General features: G+C 42.0%; 1 protein-coding gene across 1 annotated transcript in view; it reads left to right on the top strand.

Moving 5' to 3' along the window:
• The window catches only part of SNTG2 (syntrophin gamma 2), a 262,480-nt gene that overhangs the window by 114,162 nt on the left and 123,305 nt on the right, over positions 1–25,013 (top strand). The window contains exon 9 of the mRNA XM_089776922.1: positions 15,052–15,179. Coding sequence (XP_089633048.1) covers positions 15,052–15,179 — 128 coding nt within the window. The remainder of the gene's footprint in view (positions 1–15,051; positions 15,180–25,013) is intronic.

The raw sequence follows: 25,013 nt of genomic DNA, 5'->3' as shown, positions 1-25,013 counted from the left end.
AAAGAAAAAATACAAGCAGCCTTTATATCCCCACCCTCCTCCTTTTGTGACTAGTCTTTGCACGTGGGTGCCATCTTTTCCAAAGAGGATGGGAAGGGGAGAAGTAGTGATGCAATCACAACTTTCTTTCACTTCACCCAATAGAGAGAGGCTAGTGTACAAACAAGGAAAAAATATTGCATCCAGTAGAAGGGTGTGATAGGAAGCTTCCTGCCATGCTTCCCTAGCCTCCCCAGAGGCATTGCACATTATACTGTCTCATTGTCCAACTGGAATAATACACAGTTGCAGACAATCTCACTGTGGATCACAATCTTATTCTCACAGGTTTCTTCTCCACCTTGTCAAGGCTCATCACACTTATGGACTTTTGATTCATAGTGTTGATTCCTTAACCTCAGCCAGTGATATCTGTCTCTACTACCTTCTTGTCTGCTGCTCCCAGAAACATCACTGTACTTTCTCCCATGGTATCTTTTCTTGTTGATGCTTATTTCCAAAGTGTTCCATAAGGCTAATACTCAGTTCATCACCAGGATATTCTACCACATGATGTTTTGATTAAAAGAACTAGAGCAATATAAAATGAACATTGAGCACATTAAATGGGTTAAACGTTGTCTAATTGATAGCTCTCAAAATGTAGTTGGGCATGGGGAATTAGCACCACCTAAATGTGTTTCTAGTGGGGTTTGCAGTGTGATGCTCTGACAGAAGGGCTAATGCAATCTTTTTATACATAGAAAAAGAAATCTTAGTAGGGAACAGAGGTTATTTTAATCTTAGTATTTGGCACTGTTTGAATATTGTGTTCAGTTCTGCATTTCAAGAAATGTTGATATATTGGACAGTGTTCACAGAGGAGCCACAAGAATGATCATAGCAAAATATAGACCCACAGAGTTAAAAGGGACTGTGTGGATCACCTAGGGTGTGTCTACATTGCAGGGCTTAACTGGAAATAAGCTATACAAATTGATCTATGTCAATTGCATGTCTTATTTCAAAATAACTTATTTTGAAATAGGGAGCATCTACTCAGCACTTATTTCCAAATACGGCACACTTCCTCCGACTTCCCTTATTCCTCGTCAGTGAGAGTTACAGGAGTCCTCCAGCTTGACAGTATTTTGACACTATTTTGAAATAACTGCCTGCTGTGTTGTAGATGTGGACTAATTTATTTCAGAATAGTGCTAGTTATTTCTAAATAGTGTTGCAATGTAGACGTACCCTTAGGCTAACTGCATGATAAACTCGATTAGAACGCAGTCCTTATAGTGATATAGTTAAAGAGCTCAATCTGTTCATTTTAAGAAAGAGAAGATAAAGGGAAGACTCATTTAGCACCTCTGAATACCTACGCAGGGAACAAATATTTGATTATTGATTCATAAATCTAACAGAAACAGGTGTAACATGATCCAATGTCTGTAAATTGAACTGAAGACAAACTCAGACAGGATATAAAGCATACAATTTTTAGTGGTGGAATGAATTAACCATTGGAATAATTTACTATGCATGGTGGTGGATTTCTGTTCACTAATCATTTTTAAATCAAAAACGGATTTTTTTTACCCTAAAAGATGTGCTCTAGAAGCCATATCTCCCCTCCCTTCTCTAGGTCCAAACAAATGCTATTTGCTATTCAGCCACAACAGAACCTGAATAGCATAACAAAGGTGTCTCTGAAGAGCTGCTTCTTCAGAGCACAGCTGCAACTGGCCCAGGCTCCTCTATCAGTAGGGGAAGAACTTGAGGCTTCTGTGTGTGTGTGACGGGCTGGGAGGGGGGTTGCAGCTCCAGCAACAGGGAGAGAATGAGGGTGGAAGGGAGCTGGGGCTAACCTCCCCCAATAGGGGTCCACCCACCTGTCACCCACAACCTCTTTTAAAAGGCCCCCAGTGTTCTTAGCTGCTGCTAAGGGGCCCCAGGCCCTTTTAAACTGTTTGGGCCCCTGGGTAATTGCCCCCTTTCCCTCCATCATTGGGCCCTGGATGTTCATAGACCAGGTAGTACAGTGAAACACATGATAGACTTTGCACATGTTGTAAGGAGCTTCTCCCATGTATATGATCACCAAGAGAGGAAACATGAAAACGCTTGTTTGAAATAATTATTGCTAGATTTCTGTTATCTAGAAGCTCACATTTCATTTAAGCCATATGCTAATTTTTAGTTATTGTCTAAAATTAATAATAAGAAATTGGATTTATAGGACCTATAAGAAAGAAAATCAGAGTTTATGTTTCTGAAATGGAATACTGAAGATTGCAGACAAAGCTCAAAATCTTGTAGGGAGAGAGAGAAAGAAAAGAGGAGAATACCTAGAAGCAGTTTGGCTTATAAATGTCATTGAACCAGGTCCCTCTGAAGTTTAACAGTCTCACAAGAGGAGCCAAGTATTCACACAAGAAAATATGGAAAAAATGATAAAGCAGAACAAAATGCTTTATGGTATACACCTGGCTCAATAGAAAAGTCACAACCTCTTTTCATAAGGAAAAGTTTGAAAAGGTTCCCCATTACTTCATGAAACGGCAGATGAAAAGGCAAGTTGTCAAATGTTCTGAAAAGAAAGTGGTCTTAGCTTCTGAGTTGGCCCACTGAAAGCATGCAAGCAGAGACATTTTATCAAACTAAACTGTGATCAAAACAAGCAAGCAAAGGGTCATGAAAATGTCAGTTGAAAACCAAAGGGTTTTTCTATTTTTTTTAATAAATGTCATAATGTTGTACAGTTAAAAAAAAAAAAAAAAAAAGACCAGGACTATTGTTTTCCAAGAATTGCTCGCTTCTAAAAGTGGCTCAATTTGCTGTCATACTTTTTGATGATTCTCAAAACCCTTTAATGGAACTCTCGGATAGAGGAATTCAGACTGAGCTCAAGCATGCTTGGTTTTCTGATCATATTGCAGTAGCACGTAGAGGCCCCAAGTAAAATCAGTTCTCTACTATGCTACCCACTATATAAATATACAGATAGTGAAGTCCTGCCCTCAAAAGCATTCAATCTAAAAAGACAAGACATTCTAAAGGGAGGAGAGGTGAGTTATGATGTACCTTTTACAAATCTTACTGTGCTGGCTGCTTGTATGGCTCCCTTCACCACAGGTTTTGTTTGCCATCCAGTCTAGTACATTGCCCTCATGACCATGCTTTCGGGTGTGTTCACATCAGAAATACACATGCTTGTCAATAAACTGTTTACTTTGCAATGGGTCCCATTATGCAAAAATATCCACATACTCACCAGAGCTATGCGAAAGAAAAAGTACCGTTAGCACCCATTTGTGCCGCCTTTACTCCTTTTGCATGATACTTAGATTCTGTGGGCTACTTGGTAATGACTATTGAGTCGTATCCAGGAATAAGGTTGGGATGGTATGTTATGCTAGCAGAGGGAAGTTTCAGTGCACTCCCAACATATACACACACACATACATATGCACACATATGTGTTTCTTTCTCTCTCTCTTTCTCTCTCTCTCACATTCATTCACAAGAACAGTGAATACAAGCCACTAAGCTGAATAGGTTGCCCCATTGCTGGGTAGTTAAACCATCAGGGGGGTATTTCCCAACATAAGGGGCAGGTAAAATAAGGCCTGTGGACCAGATCCTGTCCACCAAGCCACCAGATCTGGCCTGCGGGGCCCTCTGCCAGGCTCCCTGACTACTCAGCCCCACACACTGCTCAGAGCAGATCTCTGAATGCTGTGAGCCAGGGAAGTCAGGAGGAAGATGGGGGGAGGCTTTTTGCACTTCCCTCACCCCCAGCAAAATCTTGCAGTTCCCATTGGCTCAAAACCACCCATGTGAGCACCTCCCAATCATAGCCTGCCTCTGGCACTCTAGCCCTTCCCTGTCCCCAATCCTATTCCCCGTCCTTTACCCCTACCCCACGTAAGTCAAAACCTCCACATCCCTGCTTCTGCACCCATACTTTCTCCCATACTTTGCACATCCTCCTACACCCATCCTCCAGGTCACAACCCTTCCTCTACAACTTGCACCTCAATCCCGTAGCCCTAGTCACAACCCAAATCCCTGCACTCTCTCCTGCATTCTTGCCCCAGGTCACAATCCCCTCCCAGACTCTGCACTCTCTCTTACACACCTCCTTCAGGTCACAACCCCGTCCCAGACTCTGTACCTCCTCCTGCACCCCAGTGCCCTGCCCCAGGTTGCAACCCCTTACTTCACCCAAACTCCATCCCAGATCCCACACCCTCTCCTGCACCCCAGTCTCTTACCTCAAGCTCCCTTCTGCACCCAACCTCCATCCCAGATCCTGAACCTTCCCATTAATAGCATGGAAGATTGTAGCCCTTGGGAACTTACCAAATTCTTGGAGTTCCCCCTCTATGAAAAATTATTGCCCAGTCCTGCAATTATTGCCCACCTCTACATGGTCTAGCTGGTCCACTGGAGAAAGAAATTTGATGCAGACTCATTAATTTATATCACAGCTCTGAAAATAAGGACGCTATGGAGAAATATGGTCGTTGATCCCAGACAAATGGTGGAGGTAGAAGCTTTCAGAAAACTCAGATTCCCTGAATTAGAGAAATCAGACAGGTTTGATTATTACGTGGGAAATAAACTGAGTCCATATTGAAACAACTGCCCCTGGCTGTCCCAGGACCTTTTAAATTGCAGTGTCCCAGGGCAGTTGGCCTCTTTCTCTCTACTCCCATTGATGAGCTTGCATAAGCCTCTTCTTTTGGCTTCCTAAAATAATGTAAGTTTATTTTGTTCTGTTCTTTTGTATTTTAAGAGGGAATCATATCTAATTTAGCTTGTGGCGAGGCATAAGATGAGAGACTAAATATCCAAATATCCAGTACAATGCTTTAAAGTCCTTGTTTTTCTTTAATGCTTTATTCTAGCTGTTACATAAAAATATTTTATTTTAAGAAGGCTGTTGGTCATTTTATCACAGTAGATTCCCAAAGGAAGGATATTCCAAAATTCACTGAGCCCAAAACTCAGTGAATCTGAAGGTAATAAGGGCATGCTATACCCAGGATACTGTAATTAGATTATAGTGGAATAGCAGAAGAATTACATTATTCTACCCCAAGACAGTTAAGGGCAAGAGATCTAATATCTGAAATAGGTGCTCTTTAGTACACTAAAAAGGGAGCAGCATTGCAACCAGCCCTACCACCAAGACAGATACATTAGCGACAGGTGCTTTAGAAATGTGCGAGATAGATAGGAGGGTTAGCTAGGGAATGATTGGGTGGCAAGGAGCCAGACTAGTGAGCAGGATATCTCACTTGTATTCTACAAGAATTTTCTGTTCTACAATAGATCATTCTGGTTTTGAACATTAGAATATTGACTGTCATTTCAAATAGAACAAATAATTTTCTTATTATTGCTATTAAATGCTGAAGTTTGAGTTTATCCTACATAACTGTCTCCTGTAGCTTTACCTTTTTTTTCAGATTTCAGATTTCAGTTGAGTGGCATGGCTATGAAAGTAATGCACCTAGTGATATCTGGTGATATCAGCCACCACTCAACATCTGAAAATCTAGGTTTTCATCATCAGGATTAAAATTTTGTTATGAGCTGGATGAAGCCTTGTTATGGGTTAAGTTAAAACCCTCACAGAAGTTGATAGCTCTGAATTAATCCTTTAAATAACATATGTGAGGACTTGTGTTTACAGTTTAAAAAAACCACATATGTATGAACGTGTCCAGTGTGATCCTGTAAAAAGCTTGGAATAGATCTTTTTGGATCTGGTGTTATCTAAAGAGCTTTAGGGGTTATAAGCTAAGAAAATGCTCCTTTTCTCTTCCATCCTTCTGTGATCAAAAACACATGACTTTGTATATTACTTGAAAACAATATACAACAAGGTGGCATCACAGAAAATACCAGAGTTCATCAATTTCTAATTCCAACTGAAACATTCTCAAAGCCCTGAACTTTGACTAGGTGCTTGGGGAAAAAAGGGACAACACTGTTAAGAGTGTATTTCTTGAAAATGTAGTTTATTTTCAATTCATGCTATTTCATTTAAAAACATGTGAACATAAAGTGTGACAAACACAAAGTATAGCTACCTTGTTTTCTACTGTTATGCTTGTGAAAGTAGTGATCATTATCTCAGTCTTCCACTGGGAATGCTGAAGGGGAAAAGAGACAGGTCACTATAGATGAACATTACCAGACGTATTTCAGATGGCAGCTGCTACTGCAGTAGTCACGGCTTAAGTGCAGTAGGTGTCAAAAGAAAATAAACAGTACAACTGTGTTGGTTCCCTTTTTCTGTTTTAATGAATTATGAGAGAAGAGAATTCTTATCTTCTGTACATTCCTTAGAAAACCAACGCATTCTTTTTAATTCTGTTGTTGTAAGGTTGCATTTCTGAGAAAATCATATATGAGAAATAGAAAAAACGCTTCTAAAATGACTTTTTCTATTCCTCTATTTCTGTTGGTTTGTTCTTTTCACTATATCTTTAAGGTCTTTATCCAATCTGTGTTTAAATAACTAAAGTAATGAACATTTCATTGCTTCATCTGAGATTATTGTATACTCTGGTTATTTTCAATGTTAGGATTTTTTTGGTAGTGAGTAAAATAGCATATTAATTCTAGGCTAGGGTTTTCAAAACTATTACATCTGGTCTTATCCACTGTGAATTAATAAGAGTTTTACTCTGAGTTTAGTTGGAGCAGAGGTAGGCCAATAGTAGGAGTCTGAAAGTCTTGCCCCACAAATATTTTAATATCTGGTTCACGATTGCCACTTTTACTATTTCAACGAACCTTGTTTGTGATCATTCAATGAATTTAGGGCCTGATTGAGCAAGTAAGTAATCCCATCTCTATTCTGCAAAGCAAGTAAGTGCTAATTTATGTTCCACTGAAGTTAAAGTTAAGTATGGTGTTTTGTTGGATCAGAGCCTTAGACAACAACCTTCTAAAAGTGTAAATAATGCTGCAGAGGTAAAAGAAACAGAAAATGTTCCCCAACTGAGGACACTACAGATATTAGTAAGATTAATTCTGCAGTTGGCATCAGTGAAGCAACATGTAAGAGATTTAAGTAGCATTGACTGACTTGGACATTTAATTCCAGCCAAAGAAATATCCATTGAAAACAATGGAAGTTAATGGGATAATGATCAGGATGGGTGGCTTCAATTTTCAAACCCACATTGTATTTCATCTGGGAGAAAAAAACATGAAGTGGGATCAGATAAACCACCAGCTCTCTGGCCAGTAGCGTCCAGTAAGGGAACCAGGTCAGGGTTCCACATCACAGATTCAAAGTTCTGCAATAAAACTTTTCCATTTGTGTATATATATTTCTAGCAACACTAGTTCATAATTACACTTCATGACTAGCTGACTACTTATAAACACCATTCTGAAAAGCATGATCTGTGCTTATTCCATCCATGTATAATCTAACCTTTACCTTGTCTTATATTTAGGCCTGTTTAGTAATACCAGAATGTTCTTAGCTAGACTCCAGCATACTGCTTGTTATGACAATTTAATTTCCATTCAGGTTCCCACTCAAGCTACTCACAAAAGAGGCAAATTACTCGTGTCATGTCAGGCCTACAAAAATACAGATTTATCAAACCTGTGTATACTTACAAACCTCTCGTATAGATCTGAAACTCAAACATTACTTAAACATCACATCCAACATGGAACAATTCTATATTAAACATCATCTGACAGAAAAAAGAGGAACTGATCACTGAGTTAAAAATAAATGGTGTAAATTAGGTAGAAATGATCATGACTTGATTACATTTATAATATGCAAACAGAATAAAGTCTCAACCAGTGTAATATATATTGTTGTTTTCTAAGGGCTAATTTTTGAAAGATGAAAAAATTAGGAGCCAGCATAGTTGGATGCAAGACTTAAATAAAAAAAATGTGAACAATAATTGGGAATTGTTTGATAACACTTAAATGGATTCCCAAAAACACAATCAAGGAAGAAGGCTGTATTAGTTGAAAAGGTGATCTAGTTTAAAAGGGTAGTGAAGGAATCTCTCTATATATATATAATATTTGTTTACAAGTATAACAAATGGAAAAAATGGGAAGTTGATAGTAATGAATGTAAATCAGAAGTTTGGATTGTACAAATTTATAGGAAAGCAAAGGGATGTATGGAGAAATCTGTGCCCACCAGAAATACGAACAATAAAGAGGAGCTGGGTTTTTTTTTTAATAGATTGGGATATTTTAAAAGGGTAAATGAGATTATGTGGGTTTTATAAGCCTATCAGTCTGACAGCAATCCCAAACAAGATAAATAGAGCCACTGATAGAGAACTCAATTAAAAACAAATTAAAGGAGGGTAATAAACTTAATGCCAATCAGTGTGGATTTAAGGAAAATAAATCATGTCGAACTAACTTGATGTCTTTTTTTGAATGAGATCATACATTTGGTTTTTTGAAAGTAAGATTGATGTGATATTCTTAAACTTGTATTGGTCAGTTGATTTGGTATCACATGACATTTTAATTGAAAGAAAGATGTAAAAATAATCTGGCATACATTAAATGGATTAAAAGCTGATGGGTATCAATAAGTAATTGCATATGGGGAATTATAATTGAATGGGTGGGATTCTATGTGGGTTCCACATGGGGCTGATTCTTGACCTTATGCTACTTAACATTCTTATTAATTACATGGAAAATCCCCACAAACTTATCCCAGATAAATATTGAAAGAATGGTAAATAATGAAGAGGACAGGTCACTAATAGAGAACAATCTGGATCACATGGTAAACTGGAAGCAAGGAAACAATATGAATTTTAAGCTGGCTAAAGAAGAAGAAAGACAAAATGATTAAAGGATTAGAAAACAAGCCCTAGAGTGATAGACTCAAGGAGCTCAATCAATTTAACTTAAAAAGAAAGTTAAGGAGTGACAGGCATACGTGGAGGACAAATGTTAAATAATGAGCTCTACAGCCTAGCAGAAACAGATAATATATGATCCAGTGTTTAGAAATTAAAACCAGACAAATTTAGATTGGAAAAAAGCATACATTATTAACAGTGAGAATAATTAACTACTGAAAGAATGTACCAAGTTAGATGGTGAATTCTCCATCACTGACAGTTTTTAAATCAAGGTTGGGTACTTTTCTGAAAACTATAATGTGAGAATATTTGGAGAAAGTTTTATGGCCTAAGTTATACAGGAGGTCACATTAGATGATCATAGTGACTGTTTCTCCCCTTGGAATCTGTGAATGTATGAGTATGATTAGGAATGATGAAATGATAAGGAAAACGCTGATTAATACTAATAAAGGAAAGAACAAATAAAATATCAAATGAACATATTCAGGTTTGAGCATCATATTTTGTTTAGAGATGGCTCCCTCTTGCACACTTCCAAACAGGTCTAGTAACAGGATTTTGAAGATTCAGTACTTAGGATGTACCCAAAGGTGTAGGAAAATTACTCTGGTATTTAGTTCTTCAAGAAATGAGAGTTCTTTTCCAGAGGACCACATAAAGTGTGCAACAGAGGACTCAGCTTCTTTGAATATCACATTATTTTTAGCTGCCTTTGGGCATCCACATGCGAAAATTTTGTCTAGAAGAAAATTGTGAATAATACATTTAATATTTAAATATCATTGTATGTTTTCTCTCTGTTTCACAGAAAAGAGATTGCTTTTGAAAAGTTCTCAGCAAAGCTCACTATTGAATAATTGACAAAAATGCATATCAAGAGATAAGTCATGATATAAGTATATGCATAAAGCTAAGCAATCACTCAAGCACTTTCATAAATAAAGAGGCCCATAAGAAAAGGCATAAATCATTTTTTTTCAATGAAGGCCTTAAAGAATACACATCAGAAGAATTAACTCAGATTGACGTCAATGAGACCAGTCTCTAAATACAGTAGATTTGGATTCTAAATGCTAACCAAATTCAGGAACACACAAACAACACAACTGTGATGGATTGGAGGAGTGCTGGCCAGCCGTTGGTGACTAAAGGGTTAAACTGGGGTAGCTAAGGGTGTTGGCAGGAAGCCAGAAGAACAAATGGGATACAGTACAGAAATTTAAATTGTAAATATCTACCTTGCCTGCTCTCTTTGTAAGGGAGTTGTAAGTTAGCAGCTACAGAAACAAGATGAAATAATCAACCAGAATTACCATGCCTGGGCTGGACCTTGAGGTACAGATCAGTGCGGATTGAGAGCAGAGGGAAAATGTATATTTGCAATCAAGGTTTTTTTTTTCTTTATTTGCTGTATGGTAAAAATTCTCTTTGTGAAATTCATGTGCCTCCCTCCCCTCATTCACTGTACCCTAAGCTGTGCCCAGAGATATCATCTCCCCTCAAGTTCAAGAATTGAAGCGGGAGAGCCCAATGTGTTCTGTTTCCTTAGGCCCAGAATTTGTGTAGGAGGAGGAAGGAGGCTAAGAGAATCAGCCTCAGCATCCCTCCCGGAGAGCTCTGGTAAAATTTGACAAGAGCCTTCCTGCCCACGTGCTGGTGAGGCAGAGCGCCTCTCCCCTATCCCCAAGGCCAGAACAGAAAGTCCAGGCATTCAGGTATTGGAGCTGGAGTGTAATGCCCAGGATCCCTGACTCTCCAGCCCCAAAGCTGGCATCTATACAGGGAAGCAGAATCAGGTAGCTCAGCCTCAGTAGCCTTCCAGGAAACTTTTGTCAGTTTATTGAAGGTAAAACATTTTTTTAAAAAAACTAACATTTTCTTTCTATTTTGTCATGTGGACTACTGGAAATACTTTACATCCCTTCAAATTTTGTTACACACGTCACTGAGCCAAATTTTCTAAAGGATTTTATACATCCTTTAGGGTTTAGAGATTGTTTTGAAATCTGGCCTATAATCTCCATAAAATAGAACTCTTAATGACAAGTTGGTGAGGATTTTATCCTCCTCCTATTAAGTCAATGCCAAAAATCCCATTGACTTTACTGGGAGCATATTGAAACCAGCTTGTCCCATTACAACACATCTCTCTAGTTTTATTAGGCACTGAAATAATTTAAGTTAGAAGATTCAAAGTGGAGAAAATTATTCTCTCTGTAGATTTTGTTCTTTTCATCTAGTTTATTTAACAAGCAAACCTTTATGAATCAAACCAAATAAGCCATGAAAGTCACTGTGTACTTAACATACTAGCGATCCCTGGATAATATGGCATCCACATCTTTAGCAGGACTCCCCACTGTTCTCTCATCCTTGATGTGCAGATGCGTTCAAAGGATTTAATATTACCATTGTTCCCTTTATTTTATTTAAGAATCTTTTTGCTGTGGTCTTATGACCTTCTGAAGTCACACAGTTTTACCATTCATGTCAGATAGCTCCAAACTCAGCAAATATTTTATTGATCAAAAGAAACAGTACCTTGAAGAGAGTCAAAGAGCTCTGTGAGTACGTAAGTGCTACTTGTGATCAACACTGAAAATATGTAGTAATTGAGACATTTAGAAAATCCCAAGCAACAAAGACAATAGTCTACACAATTATTTCTTTTGTGGAAGTCATCTTAGATGAAGGAATTAGCTGGATTTTTCTGTCTTTTTAACTGTTTCCTAAGAATAACAACTCATGAAGTAATTCCAGACAGATCATAAATTACAGTAACATTCAGCCCCAAAATTACAAGGTTACTTAGCACTAAACAGAGCAATGAGGGATTAATTTATTACATATATTTTAAAAAAAGTTGACATCTAGATTTGAAAATAAAAGGTAAGAAGATGAAAATGAAGCATGTGGTTATTGTTGCATTGTCTCTCAATCCCCACTTTTAACATAATTAATTCCAAATAAATCAATAGTAGCTGAAAATAGCCACCATAAAACTAATACAATCAGTTACAAAATGGAATCATATGTTCTGCTGAGGAAGATCCTACAGTTGGAGACTCTGTTTGTTGCTCTTGCATTTTTCATTGTCAGAGAGTTGACATCTCTTCCTTCTGTCCATCTACAAACTCAGGAGCTTCCTGGATGTCTTCCTGAAAGGAGAGCCAATGTTCTCTTTGGTTTTGGCTTGTCTTTTGTTCTTTTGGGGGCCATTACAAGTTTAGTGGTCCAACTGCTATCTTGGCAAATCTGCCTTTCACTTTTAGTTTAGAATTTAACAATCTCTCTCACGTTCAATGAGAAAAACTGGCATTTTGTGATAATAATTTTTTCATTTTAGTAAATTTCATTTTCCTTGGCTCAAGAAAAAATCTTAATTACACTGATGTCTTTTTCTTCTGTTAGAATTGGCGAAGCTAATGAAGTATTGTGTGATTGCTAATCTAACATGAAAAATGTAGATCCTTAGAATCTACTATAGTTTTGATTAAATCACATTCTCTATTCTCTTCTGTGACATCTCTGGTGCATAATAAGGGCTTTATGAGGAATGCCTCATCTGACATATCAAAGAAAATTACCCAAGTGAGCCACTTGTGAGTTGTAGGCTGTTCTCTTAGTAATTCAGTTGAAATCTCATAGGGTATGTCTACACTACAGCACTAATTCGAACTAAGCTAATTCGAGCTAGTGCAACTAAACCTAAAAACTAGTTCGAATTAGTGTTTTGCTAATTCGAACTAGCATGTCCACATTGAGTGGACCCTGAACCGACGTTAAGAATGGCTGGAAGCAGTGCCGGCAGGGCATCAGATTAGGACTTAGAGCGTGAAGCTGCTGTCTCTGGCTAGCCGAGGGCTGTGCTTAAAGGGTCCTGACCCCACCCCGGACAGACAGTTCTCAGGGGTTCCCCGCTCACTTGTCTAACTCGATGAGGGACAGCAAAGCAGTCCTGGCTTGGAGTGCCCTGAATGCCCACACTCGGCACATCACAGCACTCGGCCATCAGCCCGGCTGCACTTGCTGCAGGCTGCCATCTGGGGAGGGGTCAATCGGGGGGCTGCAGGAGAGCTTCCACCCCGAGGAACCCGCAGAGCCACCCCAGTCCTCCCCATTGGGGGCTCGTACCCCATTCCTCCCTCACCTCCTTCCACTTACCCCTCTCTAGCCCCCCTTCCTCATGTACACAATAAAGGACACGTGTGTTCAAAAATAGAAACTCTCTTTATTGAACAAAACTCGGGGAGACTGGGAAAAGGAGGTGGGAGAGGGGAAGAGAGAGGATGTGAGAGGGGAGGGCAACTAAAATGATCAGGGGTTTGAACAGGTCCCATATGAAGAGAGGCTAAAGAGACTGGGACTTTTCTGCTTAGAAAAGAGGAGACTATGGGGGGGATATGATAGAGGTCTATAAAAACACGAGTGGTGTGGAGAGGGTGCATAAAGAAAAGTTCTTCATTAGTTCCCATAATAGAAGGACTAGAGGACACCAAATGAAATGAATGGGTAGCAGGCTTCAAACTAATAACAGAAAGTTCTTCTTCACAAAACAAATAGTCAACCTGTGGAACTCCTTGCTGCAGGAGGCTGTGAAGGCTAGAACTAGAACAGAGTTTAAAGAGAAGTTAGATAAATTCATGGAGGCTGGGTCCATGGAGTGGTATTAGCCAGGGGATAGAAATTGTGTCCCTGGCCTCTGTTTTGGAAGGCTGGAGATGGATGGCACGAGACAAATGTCTTGGTCATTGTCTTTGGTCCAACCCCTCCGGGGTAGCTGGTGTTGGCCACTGTCGGCAGACAGGCTACTGGGCTAGATGAACCTTTGGTCTGACCCAGTATGGCTGTTCTAAGCTCAGGGCTCAGGGTTGGGGGTCTCACTGGACCACCTTGATTTTCATGCAGACCTGCTCCTGGGTGGCCAGGCTGGCAGCTATCCTGCCCTAGCCGGCCACTTTCCTGTGCCTAGTGCGAAGGTTGTGGATGAGGTCCACGATGTCCACACTAGACCAGGAGGGTGCCCGCCTCTTGCGACCCCGGGCAGGCTCCTGGGAGCTGCCAGCCTGGTCCCGGGAAGAGGGGTGGGCTGGGTGGCAGCGGGTGCCTGGCTCGTGCCGTGCCAGGTGCAGGGTCTGCTGGCTGGGTGTTGGCAGGCTTGCACCTGGCACGGGCACCGTAGCCAGCCTGTGCCCCTTTAAGGGCTCCGGGGCTGGGAGGGGGGCAGAAGAGTTTCCCTGGTGGTGCCCAGAGTGGCCACCAAGGAAAGCTGGGGAGGGGTAGCCTCCCATTAGTTTGAATTAAGTGGCTACACAGCCCTTAATTCGAACTACTTAATTCGAACTAGGCGTTAGCCCTCGTAGAACAAGGTTTACCTAGTTCAAATTAAGCGCTCCGCTAGTTCAAATCAGGTTTGAACTAGCGGTTTGCCTGTGTAGCGCCTATCCAAGTTAATTCGAACAAACGTCTGTTAGTTCGAATTAACTTTGTAGTATAGACATACCCATAGTGAGCAAGTTAAGTTATTTGTTGTCACAACATCGATGTGTAAACCAGAATAGGAGTCCACAAAGAACATACTGTAAGCAGTGCTACTTAATTTAAATAGAGCTGTTCCAATTTTGTAGCTAGTTGACTGGGAATTTCAGGTACTTTAAGTAACATTTTATTTTTTCCCATTCTGTTTTTAGTGTTTATTTCACATTTTACATTAGGTAGTATTAAGACTCTTCCACAAAAGGCTATCTTTTTACTTTACTCTTACATTCTTCAATATCCAGATGGCTACAGTGAATTACAGTCAGCATTTCCAATCTTGAACTATGCAATATTGAATTGGGATGGAATGTGGTAGAAGATTTATGAGTAAAACACTGACATTCAAGTTAACATAATTTATTCTCAATTACAAGTGGGCTTTAATTTTTAATTAAAACATGAAAGGACTTAACATCACACAAATAATAAAATAAAAATACCATTATAGCACTGACGTGTCTGTTTTGTTTATACATACATTCTTGATTTCTCTCCTTAACTCTCTTTCTTAAAAAATTATATTACTATATATTACTAGTTCGTAAAGAACACACAGACCCAGATGCATTTTCATACTTTCTGCACTGTATGATCTGATAGACTGTTCTTACGGACTCTCATTTATTCTCTACAGGCTCCATCATCACCTTCCTCACCCATAGCTAATGAACCAAAATATGAGAAGCGCTGGCTAGACACTCTATCAGTTCCTCTGTCAATGGCTCGAATCTCAAGGTACAAAGCTGGAACAGATAAATTAAGGTATGTATTTGAAAAGGGGAGTACTGGGTTAAATAACTGTGCCTAATTTTACTGTGAAGCTGTTGCTGGGGAAGAATTCTTTGACTTAAGAGATGAAAAATTGTAGCTCATATTATTATATGAAAATATGCTGTATATTTTCTCCTGAGATTTATAACATGCATAGCAGGACTGTTGAACACAAAGAAAAGGTTAAAATAGGACAATAAAAGTAAACAGTAATGCTGTTGATATGGTTCAGCACCATATTGTTAGGTTTCCATATCCCTTTTTCATCTAACAGCCTGTCCTCCAGTTCCATATCTGGTTATGGGCCCTTTTGATGTTAGTCGTTCAGGAGAAAAGAGTGTTTGTTTTTTTCCATTGGGAATGTTAGGGATGATTGTGGGTGTGAGATTTAATGTGAAGAATAGGTTTTTAGACAATTCAGAAAAAAAGGAGGCTGAGAGAAGAAAGAAAAATATGGGAGTTTGCTAAAAAGAGGAAAATGAAAATTATTAAGGAAAACTGAGGTTTCTTTAAGGGTTCTTAAAGAAAAAGGCAAATAATATATATTTAAGAAAGAGAAGAAAAATAAAGGTTATTAAAGAAAATATGGGAAGAAAAGGGGGCAATTGCTGTGGGTCCCAGTAATTCAAAGGGGTCCAGGGCTCCCGGTCATTGCAGTGGTGGCTTTCAGCCTTAGGTCCTTTAAATTGTGGGCAGCTGCAAGGGGAGCTTGGTGGGTAGGTGGGCCAATGAGGTATACTCTGGGTGGTGTTGAGTGTTGGCTGTCCCTAGCCCCATCCCTTCTGCCTGAGGCCCGCCCCTTCCAGGAATGCAGAGGTGCTCCCCCTCACCTGGCCCAGGGACCCAGCACACTGTTGGCTCCCCTGTATGCATTTTTCATGGGATTATAGAATGACAGGATTAGAAGGGAACTGAAGAGGTCTTCCAGTTCACTCCCCTGCACGCAAGGTAGGACTAAGTATTATCTAGACCAGGGGTGGGGAATAGTTTTCAATAGGTGGGGGGGTCACTCTACCATTTTGGTAAGTGCTGAAGGGCTGCATTTCTGTAGAGGGAACACAGGGCCTGGGACAGTAGATGGGGTGTAGAAGGGAGCTTGGGATGGAAGAGTGGGGCGTGGGGTCTGAGAGGGAGTTTAGGGGGAAGGAGAAAGTTGTGATATGGGGCAGAGGTTTGGGGGCCAGGAGGGGTTATGGATGCAGAGAGGACTCTGGACTGGGGGAGGTGGGGAAAAAGGGTGCAGAGACTCATAGACTTTAAGGTCAGAAAGGACCATTACGATCATCTAGTCTGACCCCCTGCACAATGCAGGCCACAGAATCTCACCCACCCTCTCCTAGAATAATCCTCTCACCTATATCTCAGATATTGAAGTCCTCAAATGGTTTAAGGACCCCAATATGTAGAGAATCCTCCAGCAGTGATCCGTGCCCCATGCTACAGAGGAAGGCGAAAAACTCCAGGGCCTCTGCCAATCTACCTTAGAGGAAAATTCCTTCCAGACCCCAAATATGATGATCAGCTGAAGCCTGAGTATGTGGGCAAGACTCACCAGCCAGACACCCAGAAAAAAGTTCTCTATAGTAACTCCTATCATCCCTCCATTGGCCTATTTACCACTGATAGTGAAAGGTCAATTAGTTGCTAAGATCATGTTATCCCATCAAACCATCCCCTTCATAAACCAATCTGGCTTAATCTTGAAACCAGAGGATTTGAGTGGTGACGTGGGGTAGGGAAATGGGGTGCAGGGAAATGGAATGCAGGGTCCAGGAGGGTTATGGGTGCAGGAGAGGATTCTGGACTGGGGAGGGTGCAGGAAGGAGTGGTGATTGGAGGCTATGAGGAGAGACAATGCAGAGGGTTTGGGTGGTGGTTTGGGACAGATATCTGGAGAGGTGAGGGAGCCAGAGTACCAAAGGCAGGCTATGGCTGGGAAGGGCATACCTAGCTCTCCGCAAACCCAAAACAAACTTCCTGCCTGTGTGCTGGCGGGGGAGCTACTCCATGTGGCTCTGCTGCAGGGAGGAGGGGAGAGTGAGGAGGCTTCATTGTCTGCCCCTTCCTTCAGCAACATTTCTCAACTTCTACTCGCCAGAAACTGGCCAGTGGGAGCTTGGGGATTTTGATAAGAGGCAGGGACAGCATGGGAAGCTTTCTTCTCCCTGCCCAGCTTGCAGAACAATTAGCAACTGGCTGCTTAATGTGGCTGCAGCTGCTCTGTAGTAAGGGTGCCAGAAGGCCACTGTGAGCTCCATCCAGCCTGCTAGATGCCTCTTGCCCCCCCTGTTCTAGACAATCTCTAACAGGTGTTTGTCTCCCTTGCTTTTAAAAATTTCCAATGACAAGGTTCTACAAGCTCCCTACACAATATATTTCAGTTCTTAACCATGCTGACAGTTAGGAAGTTTTCTCTAATGTCTGATCTAAACCTCCTTTGCTGCAGTTTAAATCTAGTCCTAATTTAGGAGTTTAACCAGACTTATTGTTTGGATGGATTAAAACAAGCCAACAAAAGAAAACCCAGATAATCTATCAGTGTTTTTAAAGTGTTGCCTAAGGAAAAAAATTAAGAAATCTTTAACTTTATCAACTTAAAAGAGAAAAACAGCTTATGTAAACCAGTGGATAACAAGACTGTTTCTCAATCACTTTTTAAATGCTGTCAGTTAACAGTTGCCTAAAGAAAATTGTTGAAAAGAAGGCTTTAGATTTGTACAAATCATTAAAAAAAATCTGATGTAAAAGGAGGCAAGGGGTTGTTTTTCCCCACCACACCCAATTTTTTTTCCTGAAAACCTTCTTTAGTTTCCAAATTTTCTAGAAACCTATTCTTCCCATTTCAAATCACATCACACAATCACCCTAACATTTCCCATGAGGAAAAATAAAAACATAAAAACTTATTTTCTTCCAAGAATGTCCAACTGCACCAAATATGAACATATAATTGGATACAATACTAGAATGCAGGACAAATATGCAAAAAATACCTATTAAAAATATATATACTTGAAAGGGTTCATTGCTATTACCACTAACATACCTCCTAATAAAGGAATCACATTGTATCTGGGCAATTCATTCACTATAGTCAATTAACTAGTTCAGAGGTTAAAATCAGTGCTATTTGAATTAATTTAAGATATTGCTATTCACTCAATGTTTCCTATGCGCTCTCTTTTCATAAAATAATATATTATACTTGCCACCGCTTGCTCCCGCGCCGGGGCCCAGCTGAGCACTCCCAGCTGAGCATGCCTCCGAGGGAGGGGAAAAGGGGCGGGGCTGGCTGGAAATTAACAAAATACCGGACATTGCACATGTCCGGTATTTTCTGAATTTTTCTATCGGACAGACGGTGCAAATACCGGACTTTCCGGTAGAAAACCGGACACCTGGCAACTCTAGACCCAGGAGGAGCACCGCTCAGCTGGGCCCCAGGCAGCAAGCGGCTGTTTGAGATCCACGCTCCCCATGCATGGGGAGCGCAGACCCCAAAGAGCCACTTGCCGCCACTTGCTCCCCCGCCACGGCCCAGCTGAGTGGCGCTGGCACTGAGCTGCTCAGCTGAGTCCCGGTGGGACAGGAAGGGGGGCTGGGCACTGATGTGCATGGCCAGGGGGTGGGGCTATGTCCGTCACCGTCCCCCCTTCCTCCTCCTGCCGTGGTGCTGACTGGTGCGCCCCTCAGCCGGCCACCGTGGGAGAAGGGAAGGGTGGAGGCGGTGACATAGACAGCCCCACCCCTGGCCATGTATGTCACTGCCCCACCTCTCCTCCCCCGCGGTCGCCCAGCTGAGTGCGCAACACTCAGCCGAACCACCATGGAGGGAGGGGAAGGGGGCGGGGCGGTGACGTCCATGGCCAGGAGGTGGGGCCGTCTATGTCACCGCCTCCCTTCCCCTCCCGCTGTGGCACTCAGCTGAGTGCTGCGTCCCTCAGCCGTCCACCATGGGAGAGGGGAAGGAGGGGCGGTGATGTAGACATCCCCGCCCCCTGGCCATGTATGTCACCTCCCCACCTCCTCCCTCATGGCAGCCCGGCGAAGCAGGCAGCACTCAGCCAAGTGCCACGGTGGGAGGGAAGGGGAAGGGGGGCGAGGAGAGACGGAGGGGAGAGAGAGGCAGGAGGAGAAGAGAAAGGGACAGTGAGAGGCAGGAGGGGGAGAAAAGAAAGAAAAAGACAGAGAGAGAGTCAGGGGGTGGAGAAGAGCTGAGAGAGACCGGGGTAGGCAGTAGGAGAGAGAGAGAGAGAGACACGGAGCGAGAGCGCTCAGGAGAGAAGACCTGAAAATCCCATCTTATGACAGGCTAATTGGCTAGTTGATAAATAGTTTCTTGCCAGATGAAATGCTGTTAAATTAAATTTTCTTTATCCATCTTGAGATCTGTTTCTTTATCTGGTGACAGTGGGTGCCATTAGGACAGGATCTCCTTCTTAACAGTCTGGTGCGACACTATTTTAATGCAATTTAGATGGAATATGAGTATGTAACTCTCCGCTTTACAGCTAATGGCTGCTGTTCTTCATTCTGGCTGCAGAGGAAGGCTTTAGGCATTCTAATATGGCTACGATGACCATCCATCCCAAATTTCCCGGGACAGTCTCAATTTTTAATCATATAATCAAAGAACACTAGATCTGGAAGGGACCTCGAGAGGTCATCGAGTCCAGTCCCCTGACCTTAAAGCAGGACCAAGCACCATCTAGACCATCGCTGATAGATGTCTGTCTAACCTGCTCTTAAATATCTCCAAGGATATTTTAATGTCTTGTTCCCATGCCCCGTGCAGCACTGAAATTTCCCGGAAAGTCCCCAGGCTCCAAATGCAGCCAGAAGCGGCTGCACAACTGATTCTCCTTCCCCTCCCCTCCTCTAGCTGGGAGAATATAGGAGTCCAAGGCTCTCCCTGCATCTGGGGAATCCAGCTAATAGCAGCATCAGGAGGTGTTGCCTGTTGGGAGCACGTGAAAGCAAGTAAGCGGCTGGAGATTGGGAAGGGTGCAGACAAGCAGCATGTAGCTTAGCTGGGCCAGGAGGTGGACAGGCAGCCATGGCAGAGTTGGGCTGGGCCAGGCCAGGGGAAGGGGCCAAAAAGCAGCCCATGGATGAGCTTGGCCAGGGGGATCGAAAAGCAGCATGTGGCTCAGCTAGGTTGTGGGGGCTCAAGGAACTGACACACCACTCAGCTGGGCTTTGGGGGAAAGGAGGTGCCAGGAAGCCCAGTATGGCAGGTGGTAGCAGGAGGACTGAAATGACCTCCCCAGATAGAGAAAAATTCCTCATTGGGACCAATCCGGTCCAGAGGGTGCCGGACCAGGGAGGTCCAATTTGGCTTCTGCACTCTCTCTCTTGGCCAGACACTCTACCCCCAGTCCGCTCCTGCACACTCCTTCTTGGCCAGACTACCTTCCTCCTGGCTAGGCACCCTACCTCTAGCCCACTCCTGCATCCACCATTGTTCCTGCACCCTCCCTTGCTCTTGCTCACTCCCCCTGGCCAGACACCCTACTCCCAGCCTGCTTCAGCATCCTACTTCCCACCCCAGACCTTGCAATCTCTCCCTCATCTGCCCCCCCAGCTCTCTCCCAGATTCTGCACCCCACACCTATCCCACTCACTGGCAGCCCTTTCACACACACTGAACCCCTCATTTTTGTCCCCACCCCAGAACTTAAGGGGGCTCCATAAAATCTACCAGAAAAGTAAATCTGACCTATGGGAAGACCTGAACCTTAGTTCTCCCTGACCCTTCCCCTTGAGTTTAGGGAGGAGTTCTTTTGCTTCTCTCTTGTGTGGTCTCCAATTGATTTTTCTGAGGATCGATGGTCCCTGACCCAAAAAAGTTTCCCCATTCCTGCCATAAATAAAGAAAACATTGAAACCTTTTGATTTGGACATAAATTAATAAATTAATATTTTATTTTATTTAAAATCAAGTTTGAGAAATTAAAATGTTTAATCTGTTTAAAAATTTAAATGAAACTGTTCTCCCTAGCTGCAGCACTAGAAAAATGGCTCAGGTGTAATTATATAATTAATGGTGGTCAGTGAAAGGTTTACATTGAGTGAGGTGGTCCACAGGCCAAAAAAGGTTAAGAATCACTGAAATAGAGGTACACCTGGCCTCTCCCCCTGAGAGACCACCCCAGGCTCCCTGTTGCTCCAGAAGAACCCACAGAGAAAATGGATCTGTTACCACAGTGATGAAATCACTGTGTCACTCTGGTGTGGATGATGGACAAACTTTTTGTGATTTTTCCTCATCCAGGTAGTTGATGATTTAAACAATGTGTTAAAAACACTTTGTGCATCCACAGAGAGGCAGGATGTATTGTCTCTCTCTAGAAAGAATTGTCATGACTTGTGTGTCTGGGTGAACAAACCCTTTATGAGCTCTGTGAAGAGGTGAGATGTTTTGACTTCTAGTTTCAAGAGATTTGTTCTTCTGTCTTTGGACTGCACGTTGCTTAAACCTGAATGGAGTTTGCTGTGACAATACATTTCTGAGTTATTCTGATACACAAAGGGAAATCTGTGCTAAAGACTCCACATCCAGTGAGAGAAAGAGCTGCTGTCAGAAGAAGTAAATTCAAAGTCTCTCCAATTTTCTTCAAAGATCACCTACATGAAGCGGTAGGGCTTTGACTAATTGGCCCCTTATATTTTTGAATGGTGACTAAATGTTAACTGGATCTTCTTGGGTAATACCAACAGATTGCTTTGTGCCCAATCCTAGCTTAAAATTTTAATTGAATCAGGTGCTTTGTAAGCGGGTTGGGATTTGGCAATTATTATTAGGTATTATTTAGCATTGCCATCATGGTATTGACATACACATTTCTCAGTAGTTTTACATATAAAATAGCCCAACCCCATTGGTCTCCATGGGAATTTTTTTCTTGAAAGCCGTGGTGGGATGGGTTAGTGACATGGTCTTCTCCACCTTGTAGTTGTAATGGTTAGTTCAGTATTGTCATTCTGGCTTGTGGAAACGGAGGACACTTGATAGTTTTGCAGTAACTTCAAAATGCATTTGCAGTATATCTCATTAAGGAGGTAAATTCCCATTAATCAGTTAACCGGTTAATGTTAGGTCACACTAGGGCCGACGCCAGCTTCCAGCTCCCTCTGGAGCAATCTCTGTCCACAGGAAGTTGGACTCCCCATATAGAGAGGCTGCTCTGGACACTGGTGCAGTCCCTGCCTGCAGACTCCGCCCCAGTTCCCAACAGACAGGGGCTGCTTAGACACAAACAACCTCTGCTTAGACATGAAGAACCCCAGTTCCCACAGCAGATGGGGGCCTGCTTCAGCCCCCCGCTGATTACCAGTTAATTGGAGCAAGTAAGCATCATCCATTAAGAGGACTAAGGAAGTTGTCCCATGAAATTGTGGAATTGTTCTTGATGATTCCCAGGCCCTGAGTCAAATGGAGCTGCATCAACACTGCAAAATAATAGGACTTGGACCCAGGATCTCATCTTGAATCAAGGTTGGACTCCTAGTGCTGCAGTGTCATGGGAAACTAGATCTGGAGCCTGGGTTATTGCAGTATGGTTACATGGGGGCTATAGTGCCCAAACCCATCCCTATTGGAAGGAGGACGAGTTCTTAGAGGGGGGGTCACATGACACCCATCCAGTCATGTGTCCATCTTGAACCAGGAAGTACTATCCCACGGGTGGGATTTCCTGTGGCAGATGGGTAGCATCTAAGAAGTCAGGGGCGTGGCTAGTGGTCTCAGGGACATGGCTAAGGTGTTCCTATTTTTGGATCAGAGAATATGGTCACTTTAAATTTGGCCATAGAAAAACCATATTGTTACAATTGTGTGATGGACAGTAATTAATCTTTCACACTCACATAGTTAAATCACTAACTTATTTATCCACCTCCTGTCCTTGTCAGCCTCTGAACCTCTCTGGCCAGGTCTTCTGTTGCAGCATCCTAGGCCAAGTTACAACTACTATTTTAATTCAATGTAATTTATGTTGTACAGGAATGTGAAAAAGCTCTTCAAGTTTCATGCTGTCCACTCTAGTACTATGTCAGCAGGAGACACTTTCCTGATGACATAACTTCTACTTCTTGCTGAGGTTGAATATTTATGCTAATTTATCTAGGCAGCCAATACTTTGTAAGTCACAAACCCAATTTGCATGCTGTTGTCGATTCTGACATTACTAATCCTCGAGAGGCTGAGCAGAAATATAAGCATCAATGAGCTTGGTCTGTCAAAAATAGCTTGATGTATTAAAACTAGAAGATTAAAATCTAAAGAGGTTTGGGAATAGCTATAGCAAACCAGTACTCACTAGCTCCCTTTTCTCCATAGCATCAAACTGTATATTGCTTCTTTTCATATTCAAGTTCCTTCAGAACCTATCCTCCACCTTACTTCTCTCTCATGGGCTATCAAGGGATGTCAGTCATCCACTTACTCTTTCAAATGAGCATCTTTTATGCTTTCTCCTGTGCTGCCTCTCATGCATGGGAGGAGCTGCTCACAACAAAAGCAAAATAATCTCATTATTCACCTTTAAAACCTTCCTGGAAATTCTCCTTTGCAGAGAAGCTAAACAAATGTTGACAATGTTTAATCTGCTCTGCTGTGCTGAGACCACTGCCTAGCATTTCATCTCAGTGTCTCCATGCTCTCTCTCTGGGGAAGAGGTCTTCTTTTTCTTCAGTTTTTACAGTGCCTACAACAATGCAGTCCTGGCCCATGTCTAAGGGTGCCTCTACATAGCACTTTAAACTCGAAATTGTGTATCTTATTTTGTTTTAATTTCAAAATAGTCTACACAGAGCCAAATTTCAAAATAACGTGCTATTTCAAGACATCTCTACACCCTCATGGAACGAGAATTATCGGGATGCCAAAATAGCACAATAGTGTTACTTTTCAAAATAACGGGTGGCTTGTTAAGATGTGGGGTAGCTATTTCGGGATACCTCTGGTATCCCAGAATAGCCATGCAGTGTAGACATACCATAAGGCTCCTCAGTGCCATGATAATACAAATAAGTAATAATAATAAAGCTTACAACAGTCCGGAGGAAGAATAGCAGAGAGGTCATCTTGGGTTTTCCCATTAATTACTAACTTCCTTAGAATCATAGAATCATAGAATACTAGGACTGGAAGGGACCTCGAGAGGTCGAGTCTAGCCCCCTGCCCCAGGACCAAATACTGTCTAGACCATCCCTTATAGACATTTGTCTAACCTACTCTTAAATATCTCTAGAGATGAAGATTGCACAACCTCCCTGGGCAATTTATTCCAGTGTTTGACTACCCTGACAGTTAGGAACTTTTTCCTAATGTCCAACCTAAACCTCCCTTGCTGCAGTTTAAGCCCATTGCTCTTGTTCTATCCCCAGAGGCCAAGATGAACAAGTTTTCTCCCTCCTCCTTATGACACCCTTTTAGATACCTGAAAACTGCTATCATGTTCCTCCTCAATCTTCTCTTTTCTAAACTAAACAAACCCAATTCTTTCAGCCTTCCTTCATAGGTCATGTTCTTTAGACCTTTATTCATTCTTGTTGCTCTTCTCTGGACCCTCTCCATTTCTCCACATCCTTCTTGAAATGCGGTGCCCAGAACTGTACACAATACTCCACCTGAGGCCTAACCAGCGCAGAATAGAGCGGAAGAATGACTTCTCGTGCCTTGCTCACAAAACAAGATAGTTGTGATCAAGATAGTTGTTCAAGTGATATTCCCCAGACACCAGATTGCTTGCAAATCCATGATCCTTAAAAGCCCTGCGACTTTTTTTTCCTGATCTTATCTCTTATTATGTGATGTCAAAA

This window comes from Pelodiscus sinensis, chromosome 3, assembly GCF_052426305.1.
Source record: "Pelodiscus sinensis isolate ZL-2025 chromosome 3, ASM5242630v1, whole genome shotgun sequence".
Classification (NCBI taxonomy): domain Eukaryota; kingdom Metazoa; phylum Chordata; order Testudines; family Trionychidae; genus Pelodiscus; species Pelodiscus sinensis.
This window is presented reverse-complemented; position numbering and strand designations above follow the sequence as displayed.